Source organism: Aulonocara sp. 'chitande type north' Nkhata Bay, linkage group LG19 (genome assembly GCF_057382095.1).
Source record: "Aulonocara sp. 'chitande type north' Nkhata Bay isolate Kocher_YH1m ecotype deep benthic linkage group LG19, A_spYH_male_GT1.1, whole genome shotgun sequence".
In the NCBI taxonomy this organism is placed as follows: domain Eukaryota; kingdom Metazoa; phylum Chordata; class Actinopteri; order Cichliformes; family Cichlidae; genus Aulonocara; species Aulonocara sp. 'chitande type north' Nkhata Bay.
This window is the reverse complement of record NC_141362.1, coordinates 23,533,851-23,556,151: the sequence shown is the minus strand read 5'-3', so window position 1 is coordinate 23,556,151 and position 22,301 is coordinate 23,533,851. Positions and strand designations below refer to the sequence as shown.

General features: G+C 40.2%; 1 protein-coding gene across 2 annotated transcripts; it reads left to right on the top strand.

The window, feature by feature from the left end:
* Nucleotides 1–579: 579 nt before the first annotated feature.
* On the top strand, nucleotides 580–20,349 carry crlf1a (cytokine receptor-like factor 1a). Of its 2 annotated transcripts, none has more exons than XM_086275532.1 (9): nucleotides 580–993; nucleotides 6,376–6,654; nucleotides 8,898–9,027; nucleotides 10,755–10,924; nucleotides 15,567–15,724; nucleotides 16,842–16,916; nucleotides 16,998–17,091; nucleotides 19,228–19,416; nucleotides 19,526–20,349. In XM_086275532.1, the coding sequence occupies exons 1-9, from the start codon at nucleotides 921–923 to the stop codon at nucleotides 19,540–19,542; spliced, it is 1,185 nt and encodes a 394-aa protein (XP_086131658.1). In that variant the 5' UTR covers nucleotides 580–920; the 3' UTR covers nucleotides 19,543–20,349. The 2 variants fall into 2 exon arrangements, with proteins under 2 accessions (XP_086131658.1, XP_086131656.1); XM_086275530.1 differs by having other exon boundaries at nucleotides 581–993; nucleotides 19,228–19,412.
* The last annotated feature ends 1,952 nt before the right edge of the window (nucleotides 20,350–22,301 follow it).

The following is a 22,301-nucleotide window of genomic DNA, read 5'->3' as shown; positions in this document are numbered from 1 at the left end:
ATTAAAAAATAACAATAAAATGAAAATATTCCCTATCCACAGGCTGAACAAAGATACACGTTTCAATGGTAACATCCCTGCAACAAACCAAACAAAAGAAAACAAAAATTGCACATTAAAAGATCTTAGGAATTTATTTAAAAGGATTAAGGGATACAGTTATCATTACGTCATAATATAACACTGTTAAATATCTGAGCAGAACTCGGCAAGAATTAATGAGGAAATGTCATAATTCACTTGGGAGTCTGTTAGGAAGAAAAAGAATCTCCTCATTGACACAAGGATTAAAATGGAGAGACAAGATTTAGCTTTGGCAACCTTTCCTGTAGCACTCACTAACTCAATAGCCTCATATGGTGAAAAATTGTAAAGCACAGACCCGAGGCATGGAAAGTAACAGAGACAGAGTGATTCAGTGAAAGTGAATGGCTCTAACCATCACTCAAGGGGGGAGAGCCTTAGAGAGAGAGAAAGAAAAAAAAGCAGGGAAAGGACGGAAAGAGGGGGAAATGACTGGCGACTGTGTGGGAAGAGAGACAGAGAGCAAGAGAGAGCGAGAGAGAGGGGAGGGGCTTAAAAAGTATGAACTTGTGTATGATTTAGCTGCAGGAAGCATTAAGAAGGGAGAAGACTGCAAACAGGACGTGGTAATGCCCACGCTTTTTTTTGGCTTTAATGAGGACAAGTTACTCCAAGACTTATCAGAGGGTGATTTTTTTGCCTCCACACTTGGTCACACTTTTTCTAGTGCGCTTCTTCAGTCCCGAGAGTTAATAAAATCCGGTCCTGGAACCCGTGGTGTTTTTCCTCTTTCTGCTGTGCGTAATTTGTATCCAGGATCGATCGGAAAAAAAAGGCGACAGAGCAACAACACGAGGACGAGAAGTCAAGACATATAGAAAAGTAATTGGTGGAAAATGAAAGGCGTCTTGGATTTCTGCTTGATTTTCCTCACGCTGCACATTCCCGGCGTGGTGTCCTTGTCCACACGTAAGTTGCACACAGATGTCCATCGATGCGCAAAGTTACGATAGTGCTGGGGAAGGCTTTGGGGGGTTTGGCTATATATGTTTGTTATGTTTTATTTTATTTTATTTTATTCTAATTTTTAATTTTATTTTTTAATTTAATATTCATGTAGTTTTCGGAAGAAATCAATGCAAACCAAGTGTCACCCTAATATCCCAATGTAAACACCAGCACCATGTGACAGTGTAAGTCCTGCTCCGGTATGTTTGATTCTGGCGATAAATATGTTGTAAAAATAGACTTTTGCTGCTACTACAGTAAAACGTTTTAGAAATGTATTAGGCAAGTTAATATTGGATTATTACGCTGTAGTAATACGATTTTGAAGGGGGAAATGCAGGGGTTTTTTTTGCACAACAGTGTTTTAGTGATACCACGTGGGACACAATTACTTAAGAAGAAATATTAGTCATTGGAAAAAACACACAGAAGGATAAATCTAATAAATATTATGCTCATATCAAGTAGAGTAAAAATAGTTGACCACAAATAGTTTCCATACAAGAAATATTGTATGAACCCCATATAAGAACATGCAGGAATTGCAGGGGTCTTTTTTTTTTTTTTAATAATACTGTTTTACAATGTGTTTCCAATCTAAAATAACACCAATTCCACGGATTCTTTCCTAAGTTGCCTTACATAACAGCAGATCACTTCTTTGGGACACATACTGGATCCACTTTGCTGGCTTTCTGGATACATTTAAAAAAACGAAAAAAGAAAACGGCCACTTTGTCCACTTGACAGCTCATGTTATAGATGGGCTCCTGCTGTAGTAAACTGGTCGTTTCCCTGCAGAGAGAACTCATCTCCCATGAGGCTGATTTTCAACAAGTCAGGCCATAACTCGTTAAACACATGGAGAGCATGGGGGCTTTACGAACCGCATCAACACAATGACATCATCTGCTGGGGTTGTGGAGAATGTTAACCACCAGCTTAATGCACAATAATCTAAATAAATCAAAGTTATGTCCATTTCACTCTTTAAGTGGTTGGATTAGTTTTTATGGCGAGCTTGCTGGCAAACAGCAGCTCCACTGTGAGGATCTCCTGCTATTCATCCTGTTTCAAAGGCACTAATAAAAGAAACTACAGTTTTAAGGGCTTAAAGGAGACAATGGGCCCTGATCATAAGCCACCCTGCTGTTTATTATACGACATAATCGGTCATTACCATGTTATTCATTGTAATAATGGACTTTGCTTCCCTTTCACTGACTATGCTGCGGTTTACAAATGCCACCATAGTAAAACAGTTTAAATGTGGATTTTTTTTGCACTAACATATAATTAGTTTTCATTGCAGCTCATAAACTTTTACATTTTTAGTTTTCTGTGAACAAACAATGAGACGTTTATGTAGGATATTATCATATTTTTTTTAAACTTTTTTTTAAAAACAAAACAGACTTTTAATCAGAAACAAACTTATTCTATCCTATATTTTCCTTTTGTGTGCCCTATTTAAACTAAGATAAGCTAATTTAATCTCTCTCGATAAGACCATCAGTTAAATAACTCAAATGTAAACCTGTAAAAAAACAAAAAACTCAAGAGAAACAAATAACATCCGTTGCTGTTTCCTCGGTCTCTTTACCAACGACGTTGCATGGCTCATTGTCACTAAATGTTGCGTGACTTCTTTCACTTGGCTTGTCCAAGCGGCCCCTCAAAAAGTTCCACATGTACTTCTATTAAGCAGACAGAGAAAAGTATTGGCTGCCTTTCAAGCGTTGCATGAATGAGTGAGAGGAGCTTTTTAATACAAAGAGGAGGTGGCATGTACCTTTGAAGACTGACAGCCTCAATACCGCTTAAGTCCACTGGAGACCTTTCACTCTCAAACAAAAGTTCAAAACTTTTCCTCGGCTGAACTCGCCCCGTAACTTCATCCATCTCCATCGCAGGCTTAAGCTCGTCTCCTGCCCCAATGAGAGCTGTGTTTCGAGTTGCCTCAACCTCTCCAAACAAATAATATTTTACAAACCATTTCCTCCAGTGAGTGTGTCCAAGAGGCAATAAACAGCAGTAATTTCGTCTAGAACCGCCGTGTTTGAAGGAGTGTTAAAGGGGCTTCGCACCCTGCTCAGGGGCAATGTCCTCAGTGCCTGGAATACATAAACACTGATTGTTATTCAGATGGATCGCAGTTCACTGTATCCGGTGACAAAGACAACCCAGCCTCTGTGCAAGTGTTTGTTTGTGTTCATTTGTGTGTGCATAAATGTGTGCAAGTGTTGTGTCAGAGCTCAAGATGGGGTTACCATATTAATATTGGAGCGGAGTTACAGTTGATTTCGCTTGTTCAAAGGCGACTCCTCCATAAAAGACCCACAACATTGTCTGTAAGCGCAAGGTGGCTGGCAGCTGAATAGATGTGGCCCCGGGCACAGATTTACAGAGGTCTAACAAAGTATTGATGCTCTCAGTCAGTGTTCCTCGCTCATTCCTTCATAAAAGGTTTTCCACAGTTCCGCGCTTTTCAATACGTTGGACTTAGCGTCATTTTTTTCAACTCTCGTCTCCTCTTGTCTCCTCTCTTCTCTTCCATATCCCCATCTTTTTTTGTTCCTTTATCATTTTGTTCACGTGTAGTGAGATCAAAGCTCCACTGTTTGACTTTCAGTTGTCAGATAAGATAAAGAGATAAACAGCTAAACTCTTTCTCTGACCATTTAGCAGCTTCTTTGCTAAAACAACTAAAAATACAAAAACGCAACGAAACTGAACTGCGTCAGTGTTAGCTAATGCAAGTGAGAGAGGGAGGGTTAAGAGATCTAACGAAACTGCATTAGCGCATGTCTGTGCTCTTTCTGTCAGATGTTTTATCGCAAAATAGCGCAAACTCTGCATTGCCCAAATAATTTTACATAGAAGCATTTGCACTACATACTACAGCATGAAGCTCAGCATGCACAAGCATGCACATTTGCTTGATTGTGAGAGATAATCCAATTCAGACATTTCATCCCTTATTAGTTGCAGATTTTTGTCACAGAATCATGAAGCAGATGGTTTAGACAGGACACTGGAAAAAAGAAAAACTTTGGAGGGTTTTTTCTCAGTAAGATTTTAATTATTGCTACTCTAACGTTCTGTTAGGGGTCTAAATGAGGGCAAAACAAAAGTAATCAGTGTCATGCTATGTTGGCTGTGCTTTTTCTATATTAAAACTTATATTTCAGCAGAAGTGGGTCTCGCAACCTTCAACAATTATGGTAAATGGTAAATGTCCTGCATTTGTATAGCGCTTTTCTAGTCCCTAAGGACCCCAAAGCGCTTCACACTACATTCAGTCATTCACCCATTCGCGCACACATTCACACACTGGTGATGGCAAGCTACATTGTAGCCACAGCTGCCCTGGGGTGCACTGACAGAGGCGAGGCTATTATATAAAACAAACAGTCCTAAACAGGTACCAAAGCTATAATCTACAACAGGACGAGGTTCCTTAACGGGCAACAAATATGGCACAAATAAGCAGTTATCTTTTGCTCACTGGTAAATTGTTACATAACAGGCTGGCAAACCTGTGAATCCCAAACATTAACTACATTTCTTCACAAATAGCACTAACTAATCAGTGCAATGCCAGTTGTCCCATTAATGCTTTAACATTTGGATTATTTTCATTTGGTGGATTTACAGAAAAACAAGAAAAACTGACTCAGAGTTCATTTTCTTCTGAATTTTCTTCAACAAATTTCAAGTAATGTACAAAAAAAGCCATTTCTTCTCAGTGCGGGAATTTGAAATGTGGCTTCACTGAGGATGGTGTGCAGAAATCAGCCACCACAAGCAGAGGACAAAATCAGATTGGAGCAGGGAGTTGAGCTAGCCAACCATGCAGCAGACAGTGAGCAAACCCACTGTCGCGGTACAGCAAGGGGGCAGCAAACCACCTTCATGACAGTGATGTTTCAAATGTGATGCGCTGGGCAGGGCAGCACTGTTGGAACACAAACTAAGGAATGAGGCTGTGGAATGAGCCTGTGTTTACGTCATGGAATATAAGGAAGGCTTAAATTTGACAACTCAGTAGATTTCCACTGCAAACCAGGCACAGCAAACCTTTACAGGTGAATCAGACATAGGACTGGGCTGACTGTGATGTGGTGCCCTGTAGAGTTTACATGCAGTGCTACGTAAGGCGACAACGTGAGTTGGAGGTAGAAGATGTGTGGATGAGGGCTTCATACTGTGGGAAAGCCTTTTGATAATTCCAGCACAAGTACAACTTCATGAGGCCATTTCAGGGGTTTCAAGAATGAAGACATTGGCCCGCAGCTACATGTGGTGGCCAAACATGAATGCATATGCTGAGACAGGCATGCAAAATCAACCAAGCTACAACCATGGGAGTGTCTAACTCCACCATTGATGAGATTCCATATGGATTTGTGTGTGCCTCAGTGGTCTCACTGTTCACAATAAGTTGATTCACGCTCAGCCATTGCATTCCATAAATACTGAAACTTATCTTTGCTACTCTTGAACTCCTGTGCTCATGAGCTCAGGGAGCACAGAGTGTAAAACCCTGCACAGGCATGGCATCAAGCATATATTGATGGTGGCACTGTGTAGCATTCTGTTAGGGGTTTCAGTGAGGGGGGAAAAGGCTTGTAGGGTGTACAGTGTGGGTTTGTAGTAAGAGGCTCAGGAAGCTGTTGGAGTGGAGCTGTGAAATAAAATTGTCAGGGATTCTGCTAACATGCCTGGCAGCCCCTCATATCCACATTGCAGCAGGACCAGTTTAGCTGTCGATGGAGTCTGACGAGTCAGAACCCATCTGTGGGTGAGGGACTTTATGCTGGAAACAGATTCCGAGTAAAAGAACCAGAGCAGTGTCTCAAGATGATAAAAACACGTTGACTAATATGTTAGGACATGTCCATGTTATGACCAGAAACAGCATGCCTTCAGCTTACAAGATAAGCACTGCCCTGCTAACAAAGCTCCACTAGAGCCAAGAAACACTAAACCTGAGAGCACGGTGCAGGACTGAGTGGTTCTGGAAAGCAGGGAACAGGAATTTGAAATAGAGCAACATTAGCCAGCTGGAGGTGGTGAAAAGCACCAGAGCATTATCAGAAAGTTGAGGGGCCGAGAGCGAAGTCACTAGGCTCCAAAAATGAAAGGGAAGTAGGGCACAATTCTGAAACTGTTAATAAAGGTTCCAGCAGATAATTGGATATTTTGTCTTCAGCTACACTTTAGTACATCTGAAGTGCCCCTTGAACACAGGCAGTAACTTTTTCAAATATTAGCCTAAACTTTAAAACCATTCGAAAGACATACTCCCTCTAATATCCATGTCCTCCCACCCTCCTCCAGATGTAGCAATCATCTACCCTCAGGACCCTGTACTTCGCATTGGGTCTAACCTGACAGCCAGCTGCTGGGTCCACCCCGAACTTGGCGTCCACGCCAGCTCGCTTTTCTGGACACTGAATGGTCAACAGCTGCCCAGCTCCTTCTACAGAGTGCTTAGCGCGACTAACCTCAGTGTGACGCTGGCAGGACTCAATGCCTCCAAGCAAACATCTGGTGACAACCTTGTCTGTCACAATCACAAGGGACACATACTGGCTGGCTCCTGTCTCTATGTTGGCAGTAAGTTGAAGTATAAAATGTATAACTTTAAAATAATCTTATTCCTCTGACGATTCTCTGCATCTGCTTCTCTGCTTCGCTACGAGGAAATGTTACATAAATGTATAAGTGCAGGCGAGGACTTAGAGGAGCAATACACCAAAGAGATGAATGGAATGAAAAGGAAATGGGAGTAAAAGGAAACAGCAACCAGGTAGTGGGCAGATTTTTAAGTGTCCCTGCACATTTGTAGCTGTATTTTATGTTTAGTGTTCCTGCCTTCAGGCCCAGCGAGAGGCCTCTATTGCCCGACGCTTTAACCACCTGTGTGGTCCATTACTCGCACTATCACTCATAAAGTATGGGCCTGACATTTTACACACGCACAAACACACATGTCTGTACTTCTACAGTTTTGAGACGTACTGTTTTTCTTTTTTTTATTGGTACAGTAAACTTCATAGAACTTACTGATTTGGGGCTTATGACAACTCTAATATGGCGTATTCCTGTTTGCTCTGAAACAGTATGAGACTATGAAAAATGTGCTTATTTTTGTAGCCAGAATACAAGTAGACATATAAGGACTTGAATAGTGACAGTTAAATAGCAATAATCTCACTAACAGGGTGGCAAGACTTAGTAATGCCATCCATGTTATTATGGCAGGGAACTGGCAGGTGTGGGTCCTGGAAAAAAACATACGCTCATTGGCCACTTTGCTAGGTATACCCATTTATCTAATCAGCCAATCATATGGCAGCAACTCATTAGGCATGCAGACATGGTCAGCACAACTTGCTGAGAAGAAGGTGACTTTAAATGTGACGTGGCTGTTGGTTGCAGAGCATTTTAAAATTACTAATCTACTGGGACACAAGCTTCTCTAGGTTTACAGAGAATGGTCTGAAAAAGAGAAATGAATGGCATTTCTCTGGGTGAAAAAGCCTTGTTGATGTCAAATGTCAGAGGAGAATGGCCAGACTGTAACAATGTAACTCAAATAAGAACTTATTGCAGCGAGGTATGAAAAAGAGCATCTTGGATCGCACAGCATGTTCAACATTAAAGCAGATGGGCTACAGCGGCAAAAGACCGCACCAGGCGCCACTTTTGTCAGCTAAGAACAGAAAACTGAACCAACAATTCACACGGCTCACTAAAATTGGACATAAACAACTGGAAAAATGTTGTCTGGTCTGATGAGTTTCTGCTGCAAGATTCACATGGTAGGTTCAGAACATCAAAGCATGGTTCCGTCCTGCTTTGTATCAGTGGTTCAGTCTGCTGGCAGTGGTGGTGTAATTGTGTGGGGGATATTTTCTTAGAATACTCCGGATCCCAAAGCACCAAACGAGGATCGTTTAAACATCACAGCCCCCGCCGAGTGTAGTTGCTGACCACCGTCCTCTGATGATGGATGTTCTCAGCAGGATAACATACCATGTCACAAAGCTCAAATAATCTCTCTAAATAATGTACTTCAATGACCTCCACAGTCACTAAATCTAAACCCAATAGATCACTTCTGGGATGTAAAGAAACAGGAGATTCACATCGGGGATGTGCAGCAACTGGGTGAAGCTCTCGTGTCCACAGGGGCTAAAACTGGGGAATGTTTCCAGCACTTTGTTGAATCTGTGCCATGAAGCATTATGACAGTTCTGAAGGTAAAAGGGGGCCTAGCCAGTACTAGCAAAGTGTACCTAATAAAGTGTCCAGTGAGTATAGCCTGTGTACTTTATGTTTGGATTTAGAAACATAGTGAGAGATAAGTGAAGAAACCAAATTATATAAATCACTTAACTTGGTGTTGATAATAATGTTCTACATCATTTAAGTCTTTAAAATGCGATCTGTGTTCATTACCTTTTGTATTCTTTGGTCTTTTTTCATTACAGTAAGTTTAAAGAGCTTTTACTACTATTATTAACCGTGATGAGAATGCTTACTAGAACTGCAAGAACACAAAACCATAAACACGCTCTCTCTAACACACACACAGAAAGATGCAATCAACAAGATCTTCATCTCTGTGTGACACTAGACCTGAGCACCTTGTGTTCTGAGAGATGAACATGCACATACACACACCAGTTACAAAAACCCCAAAACAACAGCTATTTCAGAGGAATATCACTTTGTACCCTCACTCATCATTTCTCCTTTGCCATGTTTTTTCTCCTCTCTTTTCTCTTCACAAATTTCCCCCACCCTCTGTCTTCGTCCTACTCTCTGTCCATCTTCACCCCATTGTCTCCCAGTGCCTCCAGTGAAGCCAATCAATCTGACCTGTTGGTCCAGGAACACCAAAGACCTGACTTGTAGCTGGGCCCCGGGGGGAAAAGGAGAGACTAATATCAGCACGCAGTACAAGCTCAAGTATAAACTCAGGTATGCACACACGCACTGCAGCTTAACTTTTACAAGTGACTCAATTCACTGTTTTTTAAATGATCTAAATCAATTACACTACTATCTACACATTACCTACACACACACAGCTTTGCACGAGAATGCAAACATCTGAATCATTCGGACTGCAAATTAAGCACACTTTATCCTGCCAGCTCCCTAATACACAGTTTGTGTAGTATCCAAATGAACCCATGTGAGAACAGTTAGCTGGTGGCTATCATGTGTCACTCTAGAAAGCCGACACCCATTTTCCTAAACCAAAGGGAGTAGTTCCATTAGTAAGAACACATCTGTGACAGATAATCTCTGCTTGTGTGCTATATGTGAGAATGTTCAGCTTTGGACAAGCAGATAGTTACTGTTCATTACATCACTGTTCTAAACGTTGTAATCAGATTGCAGTTACTAATCAGACAGTTTTGTCTTGACTTGACCAACATAGTTACTTTGGTTTGCACGATTCGTGGATAGAAAAAATCAATGATCTAAGGGGCAATGATCAACTAAGGGACAAGAAAGAGCAAAACTACTTGATGGAAAAACAGGAATCCACCACTGCAAACCCACCATCAAACCTCTAAGCCTCAGAGCAACAACAGCAACACCCCAAACCAGAGTTATGCTCACAGAGTGTGAATGAGACAACCTGAACAAGACAGCCAAAGCTTCACTTTTCACACAAAGCAAAAGCAGAAAAGGAATAACTTTCACAGCAATAGATTCTTCCAACATTGTCCGAGAAACCTAAACCATTTTTAAAAAAAGTCTTTCAGTAGTTGTACAGTTGGTCTTATAGTGGACCTATCAACGCCATGCTGGGAAAAAAAGAAAGCCTTTCACCCAGAAAGTTGATTCTTTTCATCTGGATGCAGCATTTTCACTCATCCAAGTGATTTCTTTAGTCTTAGAGACTGAAGAATTCACTTGGATGAGTGATGAAAGCTTTATCCCACTAAAAACATTGCATCCAGATGAACACAATCAACTCTCTGGGATTTCCTTAACTGGACTGTTAAGCAAGCATCGAGACCTTTCATGCTTACTTACTACTATTGTGCTATGACTGTCCAGTTGGCACAGAGGGCTTTTGGCCAGTTAGTAACATTTCTCAGTAGCCTAACTTAATGGATGAAGTGAAAAACAAAATAAAACATGAAAATGCAGCCAAGGTTTTAAACGAGTAAGCCCACCGCAAATGTTTTCAGTTAAAATCAGTATATTTCATAAGATTTTTTTGGGTTTTTTTTTACAATACTGACATTCCTTAGAAAATCCCATGAAAGAAGTCTAAGTAGAGGTGGAAACAAATCCAAATACCACTGGATTTATTTTCAAGAACAATAACACACATGATACCCAGAGTGAACGCTGTTCAATAATAGTAGTGTCATGAGACGTTGGTTCAGTGTGGAAGCAAAACATTTAAAAATGATTTTCATATGGGGTATAAGCGCTATAAAATATATAGATTTTAAATAAAAATAATAAGAAGAATCAACCGTTTTAAAACACCAAAAGGAAAATAAGTCTATATGCTGCACCTACAGATAGTTTGTATTCAATTTCAATTGGTATAAAGATTTGAGAGAAATGCTAGAGCTGGATAAATTAGCAACTTGTACCACGTCATGGAATAAATTGTGTTTTAGAAGGATCATTATTGAATGCTGTGTGGAGTTCAGTATTTTTTGTTTTTCTTTCAGATGGTATGGGACAGAGAAAGAGTGTGCAGATTACACTCATACACAGCCGTACTCCTGCAGCATCACCCAGGACCTGCACCTCTTCACACCTTACGAGATCTGGGTGGAGGCCTCAAACCAGCTAGGCTGGGCTACCTCTGATGTCATCACCCTTGACATCCTAGACGTGGGTGAGTGTGAGAAGAAGTTCGCTTTGACCCTTGTGCTTCATCTGCTGCTCTGAGAGCCTTGATCTCAGTGTCGATGAGGCCTCTGGCTGTAATCTAGGATGATTTGCAGCAACCTTTCAGGCTTGTTAGCCTTCAGAAGGAAAAAATGTCTACCTGATCTTTAATCCAATCTGCCGGAGGTTCAACCACTGAGTGAATTTCCTTGTGCTAATTCACTATTTGAACATTCACAGCAAAACCAAGATTAAACATGAGAAAATAACTGATTCAAAACATTAAAGATGAAACACTGTAATTTTTACAAATAGAACAAGACCAACAGCAAACTTTGAGAAAACACTGTACCTGACGCAGGACGCCATGATGTTTTCTAACAAAATTAGCCAATTCTAGTACCGCCAATTTGTCCAGTCCAGGCTAGTTTAAAGTCACACTCCCACAGTTATGGAAATACAGCCTTTATCTTTCTTACTGAGAGTGACAAGAAACTATCTAGACCACCTTCTTTGCTGTGCAGCTAGCTTCCCTTGTCATTAAGAATGCTAAATCTAAAACATACCTTCAAGTGCCACTAAAATGCATCGCATTTGTTTAAAACATAGTGTAACGACACCAATTTGTGGTTTTACAGGAGGTTATTTGCCAAAACTTTTCTTAGCCAGCAGCAGTTACTTCAAGTCTGCACAAAGCCAGGATACCTAATGAATTTGTCTGTTTCTAGTCTTATCTTAAACTAAGCTGAAATTCTCAGTTGCTTCATACTGATTTGAGGAATATGAGAGTGCTTTCTAATCCAACAGGAAGGTAAAAAAGATGTAAAAAAATAAAATGCTGTATTTTTCGTAAAGAGCGATTTTCACTCTAATTTGTTACCATTATGTCAAATTTCTTTGCCACATTTTATTAAGGCATTTCTTAAAGTGTAAATATCATATACAGTATTCTATACTCGGTTCAGCTCTATACAATATACACACTACATAGTATAGATTAGAAGATACTATCAGATGGTTTTGGAGGGGTGGGGGGATTTTTAAATAACGTTAAAGCTCCTCAGTGAGACTAAGCCGCTGATTCCTTGCCAGGTTCATCATCTCAAGACTCCTTTTCGATTTATCTTGTGGCCCCCAAGTCAGTACCTGTGATTGAAACAACTTTTATTTCCACCGACAGGTCATTGGCTTGACTTCTGTGAATTCTGCCTTTTAAAGAAAGTTGTTCACAAGCACTGATCCGGCTTCTCGCTGATAGAAACTGAGAGGCAATTCCTTTTAAAGCTTTGTTATGCCTAGCTTAGTGCGGTTTAAGCCAACGGAGCATACATCATTATCCTCAACACTCACTCACACATACAGACACACATGCACACATTCAGTCACATGCATGCTGACACCTGGATAGGCAAAGTTGTGTGATGACTGGAAACGCCCTCCCTTTTGATGAGCTTGTTTTCTTTTTACTCATGCTCACTGGACACACACACATACACAAATATGAAAAAACACACATGCACACCACCTTATAACCCCCTTTTATCTAGTCTAGGAATGTTCCTGGCTGATCCTTGGGACTAATCCTGTTTCTGAGGCGGCCGTAGACGCCCGAGGCTTGAAAAGTTTGGGCTTTGAGGCTTTATGACATGGGCCGGAAATAATACAACCTGATTAGCTAAGAACTCTTCACCTGGTTTACTCCTGACATGTTCCTGACAATATACTGGAAGAAGCCCATATGGAGTTTCGAAGGTGAACACGTCATTGGCAAGGAAACAAGTGTCCATCAAGTTGTAATCCCTTTCTTCTTCCTAATGTATGCATGCACGCACCTGTTTACACACCCTGAGGGCTGGGCAGGTCCTGGTAACAGTATAGAGACAGAGGCAGAGAGAGTGGGAGGTTTCTGCACTGGCCTCCCTTTTTTATTCAAGTAGTTACCACAACAGCAGCAGCGTGTCATGAAACACAGCAACCAACCACACCTGCATCGGGGTGCCGTGACTCACTGGAGTATATGGTCATGTCTGATCAGCTATGAAGGCGAGGCGGAAACACCTACAGTTTCCCTTGCATTTCTTACTCACAGGGAATCCTCTGAACAGAGAGGCTAGAGGAAACTTGCATCGCTGACTCTGAAATGATGACGTGTTGAGGAAAGGCATATGTTAACGATGATTCATCCGTAATCTGTCACGTCTCATTGACTTTTACTGCCAAATGCATATAATGCTCAGGGTGACACATTTGCTGTTGACTGAGAACAATACCATTACCATGTGTATATATATATATATATATATATATATATTTATATATATATATATATATATATATATAAGCATTTTCTTCTAACAATTTGACACTTTTCTATCATTCTGTTATTGCCCCAGTGTGTTTTATCTGTTAATACTGGAACATTTGTCTTTCTTTTTTAAATAGATGTTAAAAAGAGTTTTTCAATTAACAATAGTTTACTGTCATAACTTTAAATTATGCTCAATTCTAGCATCTTGAACAAAGATGCTGTATTATATATATTCACATATTCAATATATATTCTGTTATTTTAAAGCCTCGAGTCCTGCGAGCCCTGTTTTTTGCCACATGCCTAACAATCACAGTGTGAGGAAACAGGAACACTCTTTTCTAGAAGTTTAACACGGGACAAAGAAATTGTCTCTGTTGATTTTTAAGTTGTTACCTTTATTGAGTAAATCAAAAGGAAATGACTTAGTGGATAGAAGAACACGATTCAAAAGAAAGAAAATGATCTCCTTGGTCCTTATTATTATGTAACTGGAAAAAAGAAATCTCACATTTCAAGAAAATGACACAAAAACCCATGTCGAATGTTGGTTTTGCATTGTGAAAGAGATACATTTGTTATCAACCGTGGCATAAAATCAATTATTTCAGTTAAAACACTGCAACAAATTGGTGTAAAATTACAGCAATGTACCGTTTTTTGGTGAATGCGGACGAATACTGTAACTTCTGATGCCTTTGAGGAAAAGAAGTTAAGAGCAAGCTACTGCACATAATGAAATATTTTTCTTTGGCAAGCGCAAGAACTTATGGGAATATAAATGTTTACATTCAAATCATTATTTTACACATGTTCTCGTGTTTATTTCCGTTGTGCTGCAATTAGTCTGACTGCTGTGGATGTTCTGTGTGGTTTCATGGTTTGGTCAAGACCCCTATAGTTGCATATAGCCTGCGTGCATCTTCAGTGTCTTGAATACGCCTATAAACCGTTCTTATAGTTGTGGACATATGAGCCAGAAGAAAAATGATATATGGAAAAAAGCACTGGGCCATCTTTGCATGCAGGTATTTTCAGTCCCTTTGCCAAAGGTGGATAAAATCAAGTGCCCAGGACTTGTGTCCGTAGCACATGCAGTTACATTTACAGTGTAATGATAGCCAGAAAGCAGTGAAGCTTATATGAAATACAGGTTTAAAAATATTATATACAGTAAGAAACTGTTGTTGCAGAGTACAGAAGGTAGACTTTAACAGTAAAGTTTCCTGTACAAAAGGAAGTATTTTTTACAGTGTACTTTAACAAAACCTATGTTTCCATCTGCAGATGTCATTGGCTATAATTGCATTGAGCCCTATGTGTGTCCAATAAAGTATTAGTAATCTTATTTTACTCTTAGGTTTACTGTATAATCTCTCTCAAGAAAAAAGCCTCTTGTGTCAACTCCCATTTTTTCCTGCACTGAATCTTTCCCATCTTCTTCTTCTTCCCTCTGATCAGCTTGTTTATTTACTAGCTATTCAATGATGGCATTCTGAAAAAAAGGAGCTGAAGTAGATACTGAAATGATCTCAAAAGCCCCAAAACGAGAAAAGTTAATATAATGCTCAGTCACCACATGTTTGTTTGCTGAAAAGATAATTGTTGTCAGATGAACATGCCTCTTCCAGCTCACACAAGTCAACTCTGCAAAACTAAAAGGCGCCTAGAGACCTCAAACCTCCGGCAACACTGAGCAATCTTTCAATGTGTTGTTACACATAAAGACATCACTCCTACTGCTTAAAATTGAAATTGAATGGATTGCTTGGTCGTGTAAACATAAGGAAGTAGAGAAAGGGCCCTAAGCAAAGAGTTTTGTTGTTGTAATACGCTTTGTTTTACTAGAAAAAATGCTTGTGACATTAATGTTTTAATTCAGATTAGTGGTTCAAATCAACCTCTAGTCAGCCACAGCATCTGTTAGAGCTATTTGATAAAATTCAAGGCAGTATTTGCCTCTCTCGCAGAGCAGACTATTTCCTATCTTGATTTCTTTATAACACATACATTAGTAATACAGGCAACAGCTTACAGCAGGGAATCAAATGTATGAGTCGGGTAATCTCTCATGAACAGCTATTAACTGTTGGTTAAGACATAAAAAGATGGAACCATTACATCCACGCGTTCTGTTTCTGTCTTCCTGCACTTTCTGTATGTTTGCCACTATCAAAGTAACGGATAAACATCATGTGGCATGCCACTGATCAGACGTTTTGTGTGCAGATGTTGAAGCAGTTTCCACCTGCACTACAGGACCTAAATATATTCACTATGTTTTTCATTATCAGTTCTGCATGTGATGCTTAATGTCCTGATGCCATTCCTCCTTCTCCAGTGACCACAGACCCTCCATCGGGTGTGACCGTCAGTCGCGTCGGGCAGTTGGAGGACCAGCTGAGCGTTCGCTGGGAGGCCCCGCCTGCTCTCAAAGACTTCCTGTTTCAGGCCAAATACCAAATCCGCTACAGGCTGGAGGACAGCCAAGACTGGAAGGTAGAGGACAAGAATCCATAGCTATAAGGATGCAAATCTGTTCTCTTTGTCTCTTTCTGTATAACAGCAGCACTGTCCCAGCTGTTTCTCATCCTTGTGCTGTAATCACCTCTGTTGTAGCCTGATTGAGGCCTCCTCTGCCAGATGAGTTAATAGTTGGGCTGGTCAAAAATTTTCATTAGTCATAAATCTAGAAGCTACAGCCCAAAGCCACTGTATGTGTAACTCCGCACGAGCCTTTAATGAATGAAAAACACAGTGTAAAACCTTAAGACGCGCAGATGGTGCTTCCCAGAAATCATTTTCCTCTGGGTAAGAGTGAAGATTCTCCTGTAATTAAGGGGGAATTACACCGATGTAATATAAGCAAGTCTTGACTCGCAAAGTGGAAAAAGAAAAGGCGGGGAGTGGAGCAAGGCGGAGGAGGGATGATATGATTTTGAAGGAGGAGAGCTGGAGACTCGACACAGAGTGGTTTTAAAGGGTCGATGGTGAAAACAAAGCACCATTTCCCTCTGAACCAGCCCTAATCATGAGGTCATGCTGAGGAATGGAGGGATACATCTCAGCTGTTAATGTCTTCAATATGTCTGTAAGACGCTCAGCTGTAACTTCTGCCTGTTTGGCTCCCCCACATCACATCATTAGACTTTTGATGCCAGTAATTTCCATGTTCTGTTTTTTGTTTGAGTCCTTTTTAACAAGTGTTTATAGACTGATGCCAGAGAGAAAGTGAGGATTATTAGACAAGATTATTAATTGCAGCATGTGTGCCTTTCTTCTTCTCTATTTGCCTGTCTTCAGTTATGCTGTTTGCATGAGTACCTGTAAGCGCTGCTGTGTGTGTGTCCCAGCATATCCAGCTCTGTAATAAATAATAGAGAACAGATTTTACCCAGCAGGCACGGTTACATTAAAATAGTTTCATAAACATGCTGATCAGCAGCCACCAAACAATGTGAGGTTCATGCATGTTTGGGTCTGTACATGGTTTGCGGTTGTGTTTTCTGCATCTTGATTTGGTCCTGTGTTTTAGTTTTTGCCCATTGGTATTTAATACTGTGGTCAGACCTCCAGCGCTCAGCGCTTTTGTGTTTGTCTTTGATTTGTCATGTAGGTGATGGAGGATGTTGGGAATCAGACCTCTTGTAGACTGGCTGGACTGAGACCTGGAACGGTATATTTCGTCCAGGTACGTTGGATATGTCTCGATGTGTAATGATTAAGTACTTCAGAGTAGCTTTCAGCCTTTCTAATGATGTATTTTCTCCAGGTTCGATGTAATCCCGTGGGCATTTACGGTTCTCGCAAGGCTGGCATCTGGAGTGAGTGGAGCCACCCGACTGCTGCTTCCACACCCCACAGTGGTGAGCACACACTCGTACACAGTCAGAAGGGCACTCAGAAGTCATTTTTTGTCCATTATTGAGGTTTTTAAGAGCATTTTAAGGCATCATAGGGTGCATATCCCACAGATCGCTCCTGCTGTTGAAAACTGGCAGCCTCAATGTCTCAGTGGTACTGTTTTATACACTTCTTGGTCAGTCTTCCAGGTTGTTTTTTATAGCACTGGCAGTTTTACTTATGTTAGACAAATCCAGTCAAAGACAATAAAAAATAATAACCTAACCATCAATGTAACATAATGCAATCTTTGCCCAACCTGACATTACAAAATCAAACCAGACTTTGATAATGTTTTACTTGCAATAGGTTGTAAAATAAACAATTTCAGAACCAACAAAAAATTCAAAAAACATTACTCATGTTCACAAAGTAGTGAGCACTTGTGGTTGTTTCTTCCCCAGACATAACTGCTGTGCAAAATGTTATCATAACTGATCGGAATAAAGACCACAACTATGAAAACAAAACCCAGTTCATAAAACCTTGATTTTTTTTTTCCATTTTCTGGAAGGGTTTCTGCAAGGGCAAGCTGAAAAAGCACAAATCAGGGAGGGGGGTTTAATCCTATCTCCCCTTCTCTCCTCAAAGTCTTTTCAGTCACTCATCTGTCTTTTTTTAAAAGTCTTTGACAGTGAAAAATTGCATTTGCTTGAGTACTGCTCTGCAGATTCTTAACATACTGGAGCATTACTTGCTTATTTCCCTTTGCCATTATAACTACTTTAAACTTTCAGCCCCAAATTTGAGCCAGGTGAAAATTCTGCCTTGGTGTTTTGCATGGCATAAGCCCAGAATATACAGTTAGTCACTAACTGTTAGTGTATAACCTCAAAATTCAAACTGTGCAAACCATTTACCATTTACCATACCAGCACCACAGCTACAATAACAGAATCAGCAGCAGCTCCTTACTTTGCTGCACGCACAGTATGACCTTTCCATGTTTGATGTTTTCTGCATGTGTTTTGATCATTTGAGGTTCAGTTAAGCCCTTTTAAATAAGTCATCTTCTTGAGAAGTTGAATCACTGCTGCTTTTTTGATTTATCCAGGTGCATCCAGTTGAATTCAAATTGATATAAGGAGATGTTAAATAAACTGTATGGCTGATTTCTGACGTCTAGACGGGATAAAGCCAGTATAAAAGTAAAAATTTGGTGAATGAGTCTCATCAGCATCATCGGCTTGAATTCAAATTGTTATCTGCTGCCCTTCATGTAACTTAACACTGACCCTGCGTTACTGTAACTTCATAGCATGAAAACTAACCAGTTTAGCCTCTATTAAACTGTACTGAATTTCTTAACGTAATATTTTTAATGCAAATGTTGAATAACACAAAATCCTGCTTCATTTTGTTTAGAAATAGATTTCACATCATGAAAAAAGAATGAATTAGGACATTAAAAGTATAATACTTGCTGAAAAGTCCTTATCTTCCTCTCCTTGGGAAATACATTAAGCGTCCAAGACACCATGCATGAGATGCTGCACAGAAACACCTGCGCTGACTGAAAAGTTACATCTTTATGCTAGCTCCCCTTCTGCAGTGCTAGCTAGATGCTAAAGTACCGCAGACGCAACATTGACACCTCAGGTGAACATAACACAGGAATTAAAAACTGATTTGAGGGTGAAGTGGGGTGTGGGATCTCGTGTCCACGCTGGCAGCTGAAAGCAATGCCAGACTGCAACACAGATATTTAACTCCCTCGGCATTATGTATCAGCCTAATCTTCAGATTTGATTACTCATTTATTAAAAGTGCCAGAATGCTGTTCCAGATCAATCCCACCCACTTTAATCCCTTACTTTAGGGCAAGCCAACCCTGTGACTGAGGAACTGCTATCCAATGAGTGTAAAGTGTCTCTTGACATCCAAGGGGTTTTTATCCAATGTGCAATGTCCTGATAAGAGTTTATAGTATAGACTCTATACTAAAGTTTTGTCAGATGGTAAATGGACTGGTACTTAATATAGGGCTTTTCGACTCAATTTGAATACTCAAAGCACTTTCTTATTACAAGCTTCATTCACACACACACACACTCCTTTTCTATGCCTAATACCTTTTTACTGGTTTCTCCTCCCTGCAGAGAGAATGATGTCAGGCTCCTGCGACTCAAAATCCAGCGGAGACTCCAACTCCACCTTGCGCAGGGAGCTGAAGCAGTTCTTCGGCTGGGTGCGGAAACACGCCTACGGTTGTAGCAGCATGTCCATGAAGTTGTATGATCAATGGAGAGTGCTGATGCAGAAATCCCACAAAGTTCGCAACCAGGTAGGTAAGCATCATCATTCCAATCAAATCACAAACATGCACGCGTACACATGCTGCTAACACAAATACATGGAAATCTAAAACTGTTTTATAAACGCTGATTTTTTTTGCAGGTTCTCCAAGGGGATAAATCATAGCACACGCTGTCTTTACGAGCAGAAAACAAATCAAGAAAAGAACTGAGTGAATGTGATTCGTTATTATGTGTGTATATGAGATAAAGAGAGTGTATTCATATATCAGAATTATAAAGACAGTTTGCTCCGGACATTTTTTGTACGGCTACCAGCTGTGGCCACAAGAGGACATCCGAAGAAAAAGTGGGATATTCTTCCTTTATGTAACTTTTTGAGTCAACGCAAGGAAGGTGAACTCATCACAGACATGCTGGTATCACAAGAGGCACCATTTGGACTACCTTCTTCTTTCAAAAATGACACATTTGCATGAATAACCTGGATTATAGTAAAGACTTTTGTATTTGTGTGCAAAAAGGCAAACAGATCAGTTACATTTTGGACTTCTTTTTTTCCCCTGTGGATCCAAAGCACCATCTAGTGGCGGTTCAGCTTCAATGGATACTCCCACCTCAGCCTTCACCGTGGCCCCCATGTAAAAGGCAAAAGTAAATTATCATACAGTATTTCTAATTTCTTCTTTGTTATATAGCTGGATACTATACCAAACTGGTTCACTCAGGATTCTTCTGTTTCTGAGTGTCAGTAAGTGACTGATGACGTGATGGTGTTTGTGTACGGAAGCATTTCTCTGCCTTTTATTTTTGTACTAAATTGTACCAGCATATTTAAAGTATAAAGCTATGTTTTAATTCTTAAATTATGTTTAGTTAGTAAAGACTGTACAATGACTGAAGTTGTTATCACTCTGATGCTGTTCTATAAAATGATGTCAGAAACCCAGGGTTTGGAAAATAGTTGTCTGAGTCGCCAAGCACTGAAAAACACAACTCTGCACCTTATCAGATGACCAAAATGCAAATGGAATTTAAGTGGATAAAAAACAAAACAAAGCAATAGACATCATATGGATTCTTAATAACATATCATGTTGACTCCACAGTGCATAAGAGGTGAAAATGGAGCTGACCCAAAGTACTTTAAAGCGGAGGCAGATGGACTGACGGGAATACAGAATATTAGCCAAGAGCGGCTCAGTGTCATCTTTGCCTTGTGCGAAGGTCCTAGTTTCTAATCCACTAGCTAGCTCGGGCCCTTGTCTGTTTTTGCATGCTCTCCTAGTGCCTGTATGGCTGCTCTCCAGTTTAGTCTCAGCTTTCTCCCAGAGTCCAAAAGACATACATTTTAGAAGTGGTGAGTCTAAATTTATGCACTGCAGTGCATAAATGTGGGACTTTCTCTATGTGCTCTTTTACAAACCTGCAACCTATTCAGAGTGTACCCTGCCTCCTGCCCTGCTGGTATAGGCTCCAGCCCCCACAGGCCTAGATAGAAAATGGATGGGTGGATTGTATTAGGAAAGTTATACAAAGAAAATCACAATTAAAAAAAATATATAAAAAATATATAATCTGGTGCAAGTAAGAACAAAACCAGACTGAAAAAAAAACCCATTAAAGGTGTTTAATTAATTAAAAATAAATTAAAAGTGGGCATACTGGTCCCTTGTTTATCGCGGGAATTATACGTTCCAAAAATAACCCGCGATAGGTGAAATCCGCGAAGTAGCCAACTTTATTATTATTATTATTTTTTTATTATTATTATAGATGTTTTAAGGCTGTAAAACCCCTCACTACACACTTTATACACTTTTCTCAGACAGGCACGAACATTTTTACACTTTTCTCTCTTATTTAAACTCTCAATGATAAAACATTCGTAGAAAAATAAGTCCAGTATTATAGAATGAAACCAAAAGCGCCCGCGGTTGCCTTTGACGGTGCAAAACGTTTCGTCAAAATTGTTGTGTTTGTTGGGGAGAAAACTTGCAAACATACAGTACAGCACTTCAGAGTCACACAGCTAGCATAGAAGATTTATGTTAACTTGACAAGCTGAACGCATTCTGTACTGTACAGGAGACACAGCACGAGACTGACTGACAATGATCTACAGCCAATCAGGACGCAGAACTCAATGCGCTGTAAGAAAAAAAAAAAAAAGCACGCAAAATCGCACCAAAAAAATCCGCGAAAGGGACCACTGTACATGTATAAAAAGATTACAAATAAAGGTTTTTCACATATTAAACATGTGCATCAACCACGCTGGGCTGTAAACGCCAAGTGTTCAAGAATGATGATGAAGTATGTCGAGCAGCACAAAAGAAAGACACCTTAAATGAGTCAGAATGACTAGGTGTACAAAATAAAAATGTTCACAAGCAGAAACAGGTGTGGCGTACATGGAGCATGGCAGTCAATGATTGAGAGTAAAAACAAAAAGTGCTACGCATGTAGTGGACCTGTCTCTTACTACATCTTATTGTTTTTCCTTTGATTCTTGGCTGTATAATCTACAAATAGCACATGTGAAAGAGTGCAGAGCAAGCAATAACAAGCTTATGTCTCCATCGAATCAATGAATCCATGTTAGAGCTCGACAGCGAGTAACATCTTTGATCCCTGCTTGTTACATGGTGTCAGTGTTTATCTGGGAAACTTGAGACGCTGGTTGTGTTTTCTGTCATGCTGTGAATTCATCTTCGTCTGACAAGCAGTATCTTGTTACTGTGCCTGTGAGCAGTCAGTCAGCAGTGCTTAATATTTAACTATGGAGTTCTTCTTGGTCATGGCTCTGCTCTCAAGCCTTTAGTTACCTCTGCATCCAGTGTCCAGGGTCCTGAATGTCAGCAATGGGGAGCTCTATATGTGTATGCCAGATGCTAAATCCTACTCCGAACTTCTGC

Coding starts and splice junctions, on each gene's coding strand:
- crlf1a (XM_086275530.1), top strand. CDS start 921: ATGAAAGGCGTCTTGGATTTCTGCTTGATTTTCCTCACGCTGCACATT. Junction 10,925..15,566: donor CCTTGACATCCTAGACGTGG/GTGAGTGTGAGA, acceptor CTCCTTCTCCAG/TGACCACAGACCCTCCATCG. Junction 19,413..19,525: donor CCCACAAAGTTCGCAACCAG/GTAGGTAAGCAT, acceptor TTTTTTTTGCAG/GTTCTCCAAGGGGATAAATC.